This window comes from Rhynchophorus ferrugineus, unplaced genomic scaffold (assembly GCF_030347505.1).
Source record: "Rhynchophorus ferrugineus isolate W39M unplaced genomic scaffold, kcgeb_rfMv2 rfM11, whole genome shotgun sequence".
Lineage (NCBI taxonomy): Eukaryota > Metazoa > Arthropoda > Insecta > Coleoptera > Curculionidae > Rhynchophorus > Rhynchophorus ferrugineus.
In genome coordinates, this window is record NW_027472590.1 from 4275251 (window position 1) to 4287753 (window position 12503).

Sequence of the window (12503 nt, forward strand, 5' to 3'; positions counted from 1 at the left end):
AATAATAAATCACGTTGTAATTTGATATTAATTAATAGACTGGCGTGTGCGTTAATATAGATTTATAAATATATCAAGACGCCTTAAAACTTAGAGCGTTAATAGCTCTTTGTTCTTGCCGAATATTTTAATGATCTTAATGTTGTTATTTTACAATATAAAAGTAGAACGGTGATTTACGTTGAACTCTAAGATTAATCTGAAACAGCCTTTAAACGAGTGTTGTAATTTTGTATTAACTTTATTAAAAACTTCGTTTAACCTTCTGGTTAATCGGGCCTTATAAATTATTCATGGGTATCTGTTTTATGATTATATCTGTTCTTTGTTTCGCTGTTGCCTATCGGATTTACAAGAAAGATATTGTACCTAGGGAGTTTGCGTGATTTATACAGAAAAAGTATTCGATAAGACGTCGACATTACAGACTAGTTAGTTTTGTTGGCACTCGGGTAACTTCGGCGGTTCTCGCGTCATTTTATGCAATGTTGCCATTTACAGGCGATCGAATCATCTGAATAACTATAGAGAAGTTAGCAAGATCACTACATAGTATAAAACAAAGTCGCCTTTTCTGTCCCTATATCCCTATGTGCGCTTAAATCTTTAAAACTACGCAACGGATTTTGATGCGGTTTTTTTTAAATAGATAGAGTGATTCAAGAGGAAGGTTTATATGTATCATACATGCATAATATACTAAGGCAACATTGCGAATTTTAGAGGTTTCTAACGTGATGTCGTAAATTAACCTATTTTTTAGGCTTATTTAGCAATTAGCAAAAACGCTGCCTAACCCTACGAGTTAGATCAAATTAATGTACTACAGTATTGTACACCATAAAAAGGTCTACAAAAAAGTCCGCGATGGTATATGTTTATCTTTTAGGGATAACCCACATTAACCATTTTTATTGTTTACTTTTTACGTGAGAAAATGGCTTATTTACGAAGCTATTTTAAGCAATACGGCATTAATCCTTATCGAATTAAGTACCTTAAATACAGTGTGCAATTAATATAGATCAATATGGTTCCTTACAGCATGTAAATTAAACAAATATTTTCGGAGATATTACAAATTTAAAATTTGCGTTTAAAAATGTGTAATGTAATAAAAATTGTATGAATTTAGATATTCCAAAGATAGCAGGAAATCTTCATAGTAAGTATAGGGGAAGAGGAATTGTTTTACTCCAAATTTAATGCGTGCAGGCCAAGGGCAGTAATGAATGAACCAAAAATACTGGATCGATTTTAATCATGTTTTCATTGAGTGACATAGGCATATATATTTTATGCCCGTGCAAAGTCGGAGCGGGCCGCTATGTTTTTATATACAACGTTCATATTTTTTCTGTAGTGTATTTAATTTAGTATCAGCATTGCACCCGTGCGAAGCCGGGGCGGGTCGCTAGTATAGTATAAAATTGTTTCGATAATCTACATCTTTATGTTAATTATAACTCCTCTAATTCTTAATTATTGATAATTGTAATCGCATTTAGATGACTTGGTTTTGGAAGAGAAATAATAACGTTAGTTCACTTTATTCTCAACGCAATAGAGGTCTGTAAATAATAAAAACATCATACGTAACCAAACTAATTTGAAATATTATACATTTTATTTAAATGGCTATGCGCTGAACTAGCAAATCATGTTCACTTGTAGTCTATTAGCTGAATGCCTCTATTTTTGTTTGGGCAATGAAACTGTTGCGATTTCTAGCGTCCCTGGCTCGTTTATAGCTGATTTTAAGCTTTTATTTATATTATTTAGTTTCCGTATTGTGACCTATTCTTAGATTATTGTTATTTTTACGTATAGGATTAGATGACTCTAGTTTATTAATGAATTTTTCATTTTATAAGTAGGTTTAAGATGTCTACTGATTGGATATACGTTTTTTATGATTTTTATTTACTTGTTTTATCTGTAGGGTTAAGTTATATATAGTTTTTGTTCTTGAATCGTTCAGATTTTAGTTTTTTAAAATAGGTAATAATAGATAAAGCACTTAATTATGAATTTTTGTCAGACAACCGAATAGGCATTGACGAAATTGCATTGAATTCTATAGTAAATTCGTTATATTCTAGATAAAATTGAGAATGTGAAAATAAAAGTTCAGATATCATTCGATGTGCTCTGTGTGAGTGAGTAAATTGAACAAAAATCATTGAAAGTTTATTCGAATGAGTATTTTGAAATGTGGAAAGTTGTAACACGTCTGTCAGGCAATATAAAATTGTATCAATGGATGAAAACGTACATATATTTATATAGAAAGTATCTCTGGTTTGATGTTTCGATGGTTAGATATAGATAAATACTAGTGTTGGGAACAACCGACTGAAAACAGTCGAAACAGTCGATAGTCAAAAATCAAGCGACTGAAAGAGTTATTAATATTTTGAGTCAAATGCACGGTTCGGCTGTTTTTTTCAATTCGTGATGTCAGACGAAGATGTACGAATCCTTTCCTGTATGAATTGTGAGAGAGGAAAGGATGGAGATAATTGCTTGAGGCAGTTAATTTTGTATGTGGTTATTTTCTCCAACGGCAATATAAGAGAGACTGAAATGTATAAATTCCTTCACGAACTGACTTTAAAAAATGGGAATGGGATTTTTATATGGAATGGAATAATATCCCACAAATGTTTTATTGTATTTTAATATTTGAACTGCTATTTTTAAATAATATAGTATAAAAAATATAGATAATACAATGGAACTTAAACAAAACCTAAAAAACAAAGATGTACAATAACCATAAATACTATATAAAAATTAAACATTTACCTAAACATAAAAAAGACTAATCCGTGACATAATTAAAAATTATCTGAATGAAATAATAATTATTGTATTTATTATTGAACGGAAATATTTTTAGCAAAAATCGAGAAAGTAATCGAAATATTGCTACAGTAACAGTCATAATATTTTACTAATTATCATTCCTAATTTTAATATTTTTACTCTATTACATCTACTAACAATCTTGAAAAATATCGTACCAAATGCTATTATATTAATATACAATATATTGTTATTTACAAATGAACTACCAAAAAAAAACACAGAAAGCTACATATATTACGTATACATCTATGTAAGCATAAATTGGGTACATTTTTGGCAAAGTCGCGGCTACGACGACAGAGCCAGAACGTCAAAAATCAGTCGAATGAAACAAGTATGACCAAAAATAGTAATTAAAAGTACACGACTGAAACAGTCGATAGTAAATGGTAACAAAATCAGTCGGACCAAAATAGTCGACTGAAACAGTCAGTAGTAAAAAGTAGTCAATTACTTAGCAGTCGATAGTTAATTTCAGTCGATAGTTCCCAACACTAATAAATACATAAACGTTATTGTATTGTAATTTTTTTCCTAAATATGGATTTTAATTTCTTGCGATCCAAAATATATGTATCCAGAATATCAAGAATACAGTCGTGAAAATTGTGATTTTTGTCATTTTCAAAATTTTCACTGCTATTGCCGTTAAAACAACCGTAGGTTAATGGAACTTTCACCGTTAATAAAGAATTTTATGGTGAATAGAATGGTAGTTCAGTAGTTTTTACAGAATCGTTATTTTTAAAGTTTTTTATTTATAGCATATGTCTTAAAACCTACACATTCCAAGACAATTTAACATGAATTTTCATTTTTTGTTTTGCCACAAAATAGGTATATTTTGGGAGTTTTATCTTCATCCCAAAACTACATGATTTATAGAGAATTTATTGATTGGTAGCATAGTGGTCTTTACATAACCGTTCATTTTTAGTTACACAATGGAAAGGGTATCTTTTGAAAAAAAAATATGGATTTTGGTTTGTTGCGTATCTCTTTCAGTCTTTATATGGCTGATTTGATGACCTAAGGATTTAGTTTTTTCTGCTTAAGCTGTGCAGTTTAGTTCAACCCGATGTACTATGCTACAAGTATTTAGAGTCATATTACCAATGACATTAACACATTAGCTCATAATATTGTGTCAAAATCCGAGAACCTTAATTGAAAACTCTACAAAGACTCTATCAACCGAAGTTTAACATAATATTCTCCATTAAAATGAAATAACACTGCTTATTAGTTATTAATTTCGATACAGCAGCGAAAATAAAACAAAATTTAAGCGTTTCATGTCGAATTAAACAGACACAAAGTAAAATTGATATAGAATAATTCTAATTGACAAAATTTCGATCAACATTCACTGCTTCAGGCCTGGTAATTGGAATCTGTTTGCGATTTATCAAATTATAATTGCTCCTGAACAATTTATGATACATCGAATTTGTTAAATAATGCAAGTCTGATACTGAACGCAGTGATTTTTAATAAATACATTATTTTATAATGGAAATTCGTTCATATTAAATTTCGGTACATATAAATTAATTTGGGTTTCATGTCTTTACCGGTATAATATGTGGGTTTTTTTGGCTATATACGACTATATATCAGTAGCAATTAATCCGTGATATAAAAAAGCATGTCCTGAAAATGCCTGGAATTGTATAAGCCCTAATAGAAACTTCCGGGTAATAATAAATCTATGTCATCCACATTTTCGTTCGTATTTGGAATGGAATCGCCCACTTCCATTGGCTATGGAATTAAATTGTCCGCATAGACTTTCTATTCAGGTGACTTTAAATCTCACGTCTCGACGACATAAATCTGATGAAGAAAATAGTACATGGGCCACTTTTAACCTGCCGTTCTTTTTGCCATTATGGAGACTTCGATCTCCCATAAAATATCTGAAAATCTTATATATATATATATAGATTATGTATATATATATATATATATATACATATATATATATATATATATATATATATATATATATATATAGATTATGTATATATATATATATACATATATATATATATATATCTTATATATAAAAATGAATCGCAAAATATGTTCCTAAGCGCATAACTCAACAACGCCTGGACCAATTTGGCCAAATCTTTTTTTAAAATGTTCGTTGAAGTTCAGGGATGGTTTTTACGGCGAGAAAAATTAGAATTATTGCTGGAAAAACCCTAAAAATAGCCCTTTTTGTTTGAATTTGTTTCGTGTATCAGTTGACAATTCATCTGTCATCTGTCAAAAGTCATCTGTAACAGACAACTTTTTTTTTTAAATTTGATATGACTTGAACTCAAATCCTTTTAATCCGTACGAATTGTTTTATTTATTTAAAATTTTTTATTTGTTTAAAATTTAATTCAAATTTTAAATAAATAAAACAATTCGTACGGCTTAAAAGGATTTGAGTTCAAGTCATATCAAATTTAAAAAAAAAAGTTGTCTGTTACAGATGACTTTTGACAGATGACAGATGAATTGTCAAGTGATACACGAAACAAATTCGTATATCGTGTTTTGTGCAGAGTGTTTAGTTAGTTAGTGTTTGTTTAGTTCGTGATTAGTGAAAAAATAATTTATATTTGATTCGCGTGAAGCGCGAGCGCGACATTCAACTAATAATCGCGCAAGTTTGAATCCAGCTGCTTTCAGTTACGATGTGTCAATTGACTACAGTAACTACCAATGTGTTGTTATTGGTTCTATGAACTTGGTTTGCTCAGACTGTAAGGCATTAAAATACAAAAACGAAGCCAATGGATTGTGTTGCGCAAATGGTAAAGTGAAATTGATACAATTGGATCCACCACCAGCACTATTGTACTCATTGGTTTCAGGAATAGGAACAGATTCTATACACTTTTTGACACATATTCAACAATATAACAATTGCTTTCAAATGACTTCATTTGGGGCAACAAATGCAGTTCGGGAAAATTTTATGCCAACTTTCAAGGTATGTATTATAGCAGTTACTCATAATTATTTTAGCGAACAAAATTTTCTGTCACCAAAGTTAAGATGTGTTACTAATCTTCAATTTCTTAATCATTACGAAATATATCACTTAGTCATCATATTATATGGTGATTCAGTTTCAGTGACACTTTTATTATATTTTATATTTGATAGATATTAGTTAAAACTAAATATATACTTTTTAAGATCAAATATTATTTAAGTTTGATCATTGACAATCCATTAATTTATACCACACCATAATATTTTTTTTATTTACAGATACAAGGGCAAATATATCACAGAGCAGGTTCACTGTTACCAGTGTCAGATAGCGACAACAAATTCCTGCAAATTTATTTTATGGGCAATTCACCACAAGAAATTGATCTGCGTTGTGCACATAACAATTTAGTAAAAAGGTCTATTGTAGAACAATTACAAACTTTATTTCATCAACACAATCAATTGATTATATTGTTTAAAACTGCCCTGGATCTGATGCCATCCGATAATCACAAAATTGTAATCAGAGCTGATAAAACACCTGCAGGTCAACATACAAGACGTTTTAATGCACCAACTATTGATGAAGTTGCTATCGTTGTAGTTGGAGAAAACTTGGAATCCCGTGATATTGTTTTACATCGTCGGAATTTTCAATTACAACCTATAAAGGAAACACACCGCTCATATGATGCACTGCAATATCCCATTATATTTTGGCAAGGTGAAGATGGCTACGATTTATCAATAAAAATGATAAATCCCATTACAGGTAACTAAAATATTAGTTTAGCTATGGCGATAATATCTCAGTCACTATATTATGTATTTTAATTTTATATTTGAATGTTATTAAAACAAAATCTGTTTACAGGTTCTGAAACCAACAAAAAAGTCAGTTCAATGAACTATTATTCATACCGCCTAATGATTCGGGAAAATGCAGATAATCGCATATTGAAATGTCGGCGATTATATCACAAATATGTTGATGACATGTATGTTAAAATTGAAACGGAGAGATTAACATTCATCAGGTTGAATCAAACCAAACTCCGATCTGAAGAGTATATTCACCTTCGAGATGCGATTAATACTGATGGAAATGCACAGAATGTCGGTCGGATGACTATTCTTCCAGCAACATACATCGGAAGCCCTCGGCATATGCACGAATATGCTCAAGATGCCATGTCGTATGTTCGTCATTATGGTACAGCAGATTTGTTCATCACATTTACATGCAATCCGCAATGGATAGAAATTAAGCAGGAGTTATTACCTGGGAAATCATCCATTGATCGTCATGATATTACAGCCAGAGTCTTTAGACAAAAGTTGAAATCTTTAATGAATTTCATCGTAAAACATAATGTGTTTGGTGAGACACGCTGCTGGATGTATTCTGTGGAGTGGCAGAAACGAGGATTGCCACATGCACACATTTTGATTTGGTTGGTTGAAAAGATAAGGCCAAATGAAGTTGATGCAGTGATATCAGCTGAAATCCCTAATGTACAAGTAGATCCTGGATTGCATGAGGTAGTTATCAAAAACATGATACATGGTCCCTGTGGAACTCTTAATCAAAATTCACCGTGTATGATGGATGGTAAATGTTCAAAACGATATCCACGGACATTAATATCGGAAACAATTACTGGTAATGACGGTTATCCATTGTATCGTCGCAGATCGACAGCAGACAATGGAAAATCAACAATTGTCAAATTAAATTAACAAGATATTGAAATAGATAATCGTTGGATTGTTCCATATTCACCCATTTTATCAAAGACATTCAAAGCACACATCAACGTTGAATCTTGCCATTCAGTGAAATCGATTAAATACATTTGCAAATATGTAACCAAAGGGAGTGATATGGCTGTGATTGGAATTGGTGCAGGGAATTCTAATGATGAAGTTACCCAATACCAAATGGGCCGCTATGTCAGTAGTAATGAAGCAGTTTGGCGAATATTTTCTTTTCCTATTCATAAGAGACACCCTTCTGTTGTTCACTTAGCTGTGCATTTAGAAAATGGACAAAGAGTGTATTTTACAGCACAGAACGCAGTACAAAGAGCTGCTCAGCCACCATCTACTACATTAACCAGTTTTTTTGAGACATGCCAAAACGATGATTTCGCACAAACATTGCTATATTCTGAAATGCCAAAATATTATACCTGGAATCAATCCTCAAGGAGATTTATACGACGGAAACAAGGAAAACCAGTTCCAGGATATACAGATGTATATTCCACCGATGCGATTGGCCGGATTTATTCAGTACATCCAAGCAATGATGAATGTTTTTATTTACGACTGCTATTAGTCAATGTACGTGGCCCAACATCATTCCAACAGTTACGAACTGTTGATGGTGAATTGTGTGGATCCTACAGAGAAGCCTGTCAACGTTTGCAATTGCTTGAAAATGACGCTCATTGGGATCAAACTCTCAATGATGCTGTAATATCATCACACACTCATCAAATACGAACATTGTTTTCTATAATCATATCTACATGCTTCCCATCAAACCCAATTGATTTGTGGATGAAGTACAAAGATTATATGTGTGATGATATTTTGTATCAAATACGGAATAGAATGGGAAATCCAAATATACAAATCAGTGAAGAAATTTACAATGAAGCATTGATTTCAATTGAGGACATGTGCTTGATAATGTCAAACAAACTATTAATTCAATTAGGCCTGACCGCGCCCAATCGTCCAATGCATGACGCTTTTAACCAAGAGTTGCATCGAGAAAGACTGTATGATCTCAACGCTTTGAAAGAATAAATTCAAACAAATCTTCCACTGTTAAATGAACAACAGAAGTATGTATTTGAAACTCTTATGAAAGTAACAAATGATGAAACTGGAGGGATTTATTTCTTAGATGCACCTGGTGGTACAGGAAAAACTTTTTTTATTTCATTAATATTAGCAACAATTCGCTCACAAAATAAAATTGCACTTGCACTCGCTTCGTCGGGAATCGCAGCAACTTTGCTTGAAGGTGGTCGAACAGCCCATTCAGCACTAAAATTGCCATTAAATATGCAAAGCAATGAAACTCCAACCTGCAACGTTTCGAAGAACTCTGCAATGGCAAAGGTTTTGCAGCAATGTAAATTGATTGTTTGGGATGAATGCACGATGGCACATAAAAAATCTTTGGAGGCTTTAGACAGAACCTTAAAAGATCTACGTAGCAATAATAACCGATTTGGTGGTGCAATGATTTTATTAGCAGGAGATTTTCGTCAAACATTGCCAGTGATTCCACGATCAACGCCAGCTGATGAACTCAATGCATGTCTAAAGTCCTCCAATTTGTGGAAACATGTTAAAGTACTTCATTTAAGCAAGAATATGCGTGTCGAGTTGCAAAATGACCAATCTGGAAACATATTCTCTAAACAACTCATTGACATTGGTAATGGCAAATTTCCTATAGACATGTTGACGGCTTGCTTTTGCTATGACTATAAACAAGTCCCAGGGGCAATCATTAAGTGTTTGTGGTATTAATCTAGAAAACCCATGTTTCTCACATGGTCAATTGTATGTTGCCTGTTCCCGTGTTGGAAAACCATCAGATTTGTTTATCTATGCGCCAGGTAATCAAACAAAAAACATCGTATACCACAAAGCAATATAATGATAATAATAATAATAATTATGATTCACATGATTAACAATAAAGCGATTACTTACTTTTCAATCCTTATATATGTTTTATTTAATTATTTTTTATTCACAACGCCCTATCACCAGGGTGATGGTTCTGTTCAGGAGAATTTTTTAAGATACGTAGGCACAAAAACTGCCACATTACAAATCTTTTTGACAGGACGAAGTCTGTCGGGTCAGCTAGTATATATATATATATATAGATTATGTATATATATATATATATATATATACACACATATATATATATATATATATATATATATATATATATATATATATATATATATATATATATAGATTATGTATATATATATATATATTTATGTATATATATACATAATCTACCAGGTCAATTGAAAAGTCCCCGGCCTACCATAGTAAAACACATTTTTTTGCCAAAATTAGTTTTTTTTCAGTTTCATCGCTCACGCTCACCCAAAATCGACACGAAATAGTCGCCGGGGGTCAGATCTGAAGAAGACAGTGGATGAGGAAGCAATTCGAAGCCCAATTCATGGATTTTGCCATCGTTTTCACTGACTTGTGACACGGTGCATTGTCTTGGTAAAGCAGCACTTTATTTTTCTTCAAATGCGACTGTTTTTCAGCGATTTTGTGCTTCAAACGGTCCAACAACACTATGTAATAGTCGCTGTTGATGGTCCTTCCTTTTTCAAGGTAGTATTCTATGCGATCCCAAAATATAGGCACCATAACCTTGCCAGCCGACTGTTGCAGACTTCAGACTTCAGAGTGAAATAATTGAGCCATGTTTCATCCATTGTCACATATCGACGCAAGAACTCGGGTTTATTATGCTTGATCATCTTCAAACACTGTTCCGAATCATCAATTCGTCGTTGTTTTTGGCCAAAAGTGAGCTCGCGCGTCACCCACTTTACACAGAGCTTTCTCATACCCAACATAATTTCAATTTACGGTCATTCAAAATAATTTTCTGGATTTTTGGTTGGTCTTCCTGGGGCCGTGTCGGGAAACATGGCATCAAGCCAAGATTTGCTTCAACTGTATTTTTTCCTTTCAAAAAGTAATATTTTATCAACGCGCCAAATTCTTTTTTATCCATTTTTATCACAATAACAAAAGTTGCTTCACTCAAAATGTTATAATTCACAAACAAATGATCCGATAGCTGTCAAATTTATACATGCATCTTTCGAGGGTTAGGACTAACTAAAAACATATGATTTAATTCTAGTAGCGTCGTCTATGTGTCAGGCCGGGGCCTTTTCAATTGACCTGTGAATGTATCCTCGTTACTAATAGTTGTACCCGTCTTCGTAATTCTATGTAGTTTTAGGTTTAGTGGAAAAAATAAAGTCTCTTTAACTTTGCCAGTTTTTTTCCTTTATAATGGCGAAGAAAAGTATGCACAACACGAACACTATGAAGAAAAAATTACTAGACAATTGTATTGTTTAGCTTTTTCTAATAATAAAAAGAAACTATATTTTTCGTAAAGGGAATCTTGTTATAGTCAATAGAAAATGATTAATCCGGCGTGCTAGCGTGCGGGTTCGAGGCAAATCGACGGTACGCACTTCCCTCCACGTAATAGAAGACAATGAGACTAAAAAATACGGTCCGCTTATCTACCAAACGCGGGTTAAAAATAGATCCCAGCGGCGGCAATAAAAAAGATTAAGTCGCCAAGAGACTGCAAAGACAAATAGGTGATCTGACACCGTCGTTCCTGACGGTGGTGACACTGATCTGTTATGGGTCCCCGGGGACCGTATTTGAAATCTCGCGCGGCAGATTTCATTTACATCCAGAACAGATTTACATCCGCAGCAAGACCGGCCCGTCGGAATATTTCTCTCGTCATCGTCGTCGTCGTCGTACCATCATCTCCCCCTTCCCCTCTTCGTTCGCCCCCTAGTCGGCGCTCGCCCTTAGCCACCGTTCCCCACTAATGGGCTCCGCGCTCTGTCAATGAATTCTAATTTTATTGAGTTATTATCGATATGGAATTTCGGCGCTGGCTAAACCATTTATATTCGATAAATTGATTCGCCACTTTAGACTGTATAAATTAGTTGTCCCTTACACAGAATCTCACCGCAGAACTTAAATAAATATTCGGTGATGTCAGGTTCGGTTCAGGTCGTTCAGGTAAACTGAACTTTTTTCGCAAGAAAAAACGGGTTTTCGAACAGTTTATTTTATCGTATTTTCTGGAATGTAAAAATCGCTAAAATAACTTGAAAATGACTGCACCAAAAAGTTATTTAGTCGGCTTGATTGGCTCAGTGCTAAAGGCGACAGGATTTTTCACCTGCTGTTGCGAGAGTCGCCTGTTGAAATCCTGGTTCAAGCTGGCACAGGGTCGTAAATTTTTTGTTTTTATCCCAGTCAGGCCAGTAACCAGGCTGGGTAAGACCGGATGACTTCTGGGATGATTTTTAAGTTCGGTGGTTCGGAGCTCACGTTAAACAATAAGTCTATTCCGGATAAACCCTTCTTGCTTTTTCTGTTCTGGCCTAAAACCTTGTGGTGGAACGCATGACGCATACCTGGTCGCGCAGACATGCCCTGGAGTGACAAGTTGGACCGGGTTATGTGGGACTGCCTCTGGGCTTACCAATGCACTAAACCGAAACCTCTTCACAGTTGACCCTTGTGGATCGCTACTGCTACTGCATTAAATTTGCGGATATGTCACCCGCTGATCGAGCAGCCGTTATTGGGCTCGAGGACCCGGCAAAAGTTATGAGTGCAGCGACGAATGAGGTTGTTTCAGCCTGGAAAAGGGGGAATGTTAGCGGTGATGCGGTGCTAAGCTCCCAGTATGTCGACCAGCTCGCGAACAAGCGCATTTTGAGTGTCAATTTCCCTACGAATTTGATTATTTCTTTATTAATTTATTAATAAGATTCTCCTGGGGAGTTTGT

The 12503-nt window shown here is 33.8% G+C and overlaps 1 protein-coding gene across 2 annotated transcripts; it reads left to right on the forward strand.

Annotated features, from left to right (window-relative positions):
* Window positions 1–5617: 5617 nt before the first annotated feature.
* Window positions 5618–9616, forward strand: LOC143204679 (uncharacterized). Of its 2 annotated transcripts, XM_076417394.1 has the most exons (4): window positions 5618–5863; window positions 6148–6418; window positions 6476–6643; window positions 6746–9616. In XM_076417394.1, exons 1-4 carry the CDS (start codon window positions 5807–5809, stop codon window positions 7609–7611), a joined length of 1362 nt encoding a protein of 453 aa, XP_076273509.1. In that variant the 5' UTR covers window positions 5618–5806; the 3' UTR covers window positions 7612–9616. The 2 variants fall into 2 exon arrangements, with proteins under 2 accessions (XP_076273509.1, XP_076273508.1); XM_076417393.1 differs by having other exon boundaries at window positions 6148–6643.
* The last annotated feature ends 2887 nt before the right edge of the window (window positions 9617–12503 follow it).

What these genes read in the sequence shown, in the direction of transcription:
- LOC143204679 (XM_076417393.1), top strand. Translation starts at nt 5,807, where the DNA reads ATGACTTCATTTGGGGCAACAAATGCAGTTCGGGAAAATTTTATGCCA. An exon ending in ATTTTATGCCAACTTTCAAG is followed by an intron (nt 5,864 to 6,147) that starts GTATGTATTATA and finishes TTTTATTTACAG; the next exon opens with ATACAAGGGCAAATATATCA. An exon ending in AATGATAAATCCCATTACAG is followed by an intron (nt 6,644 to 6,745) that starts GTAACTAAAATA and finishes ATCTGTTTACAG; the next exon opens with GTTCTGAAACCAACAAAAAA.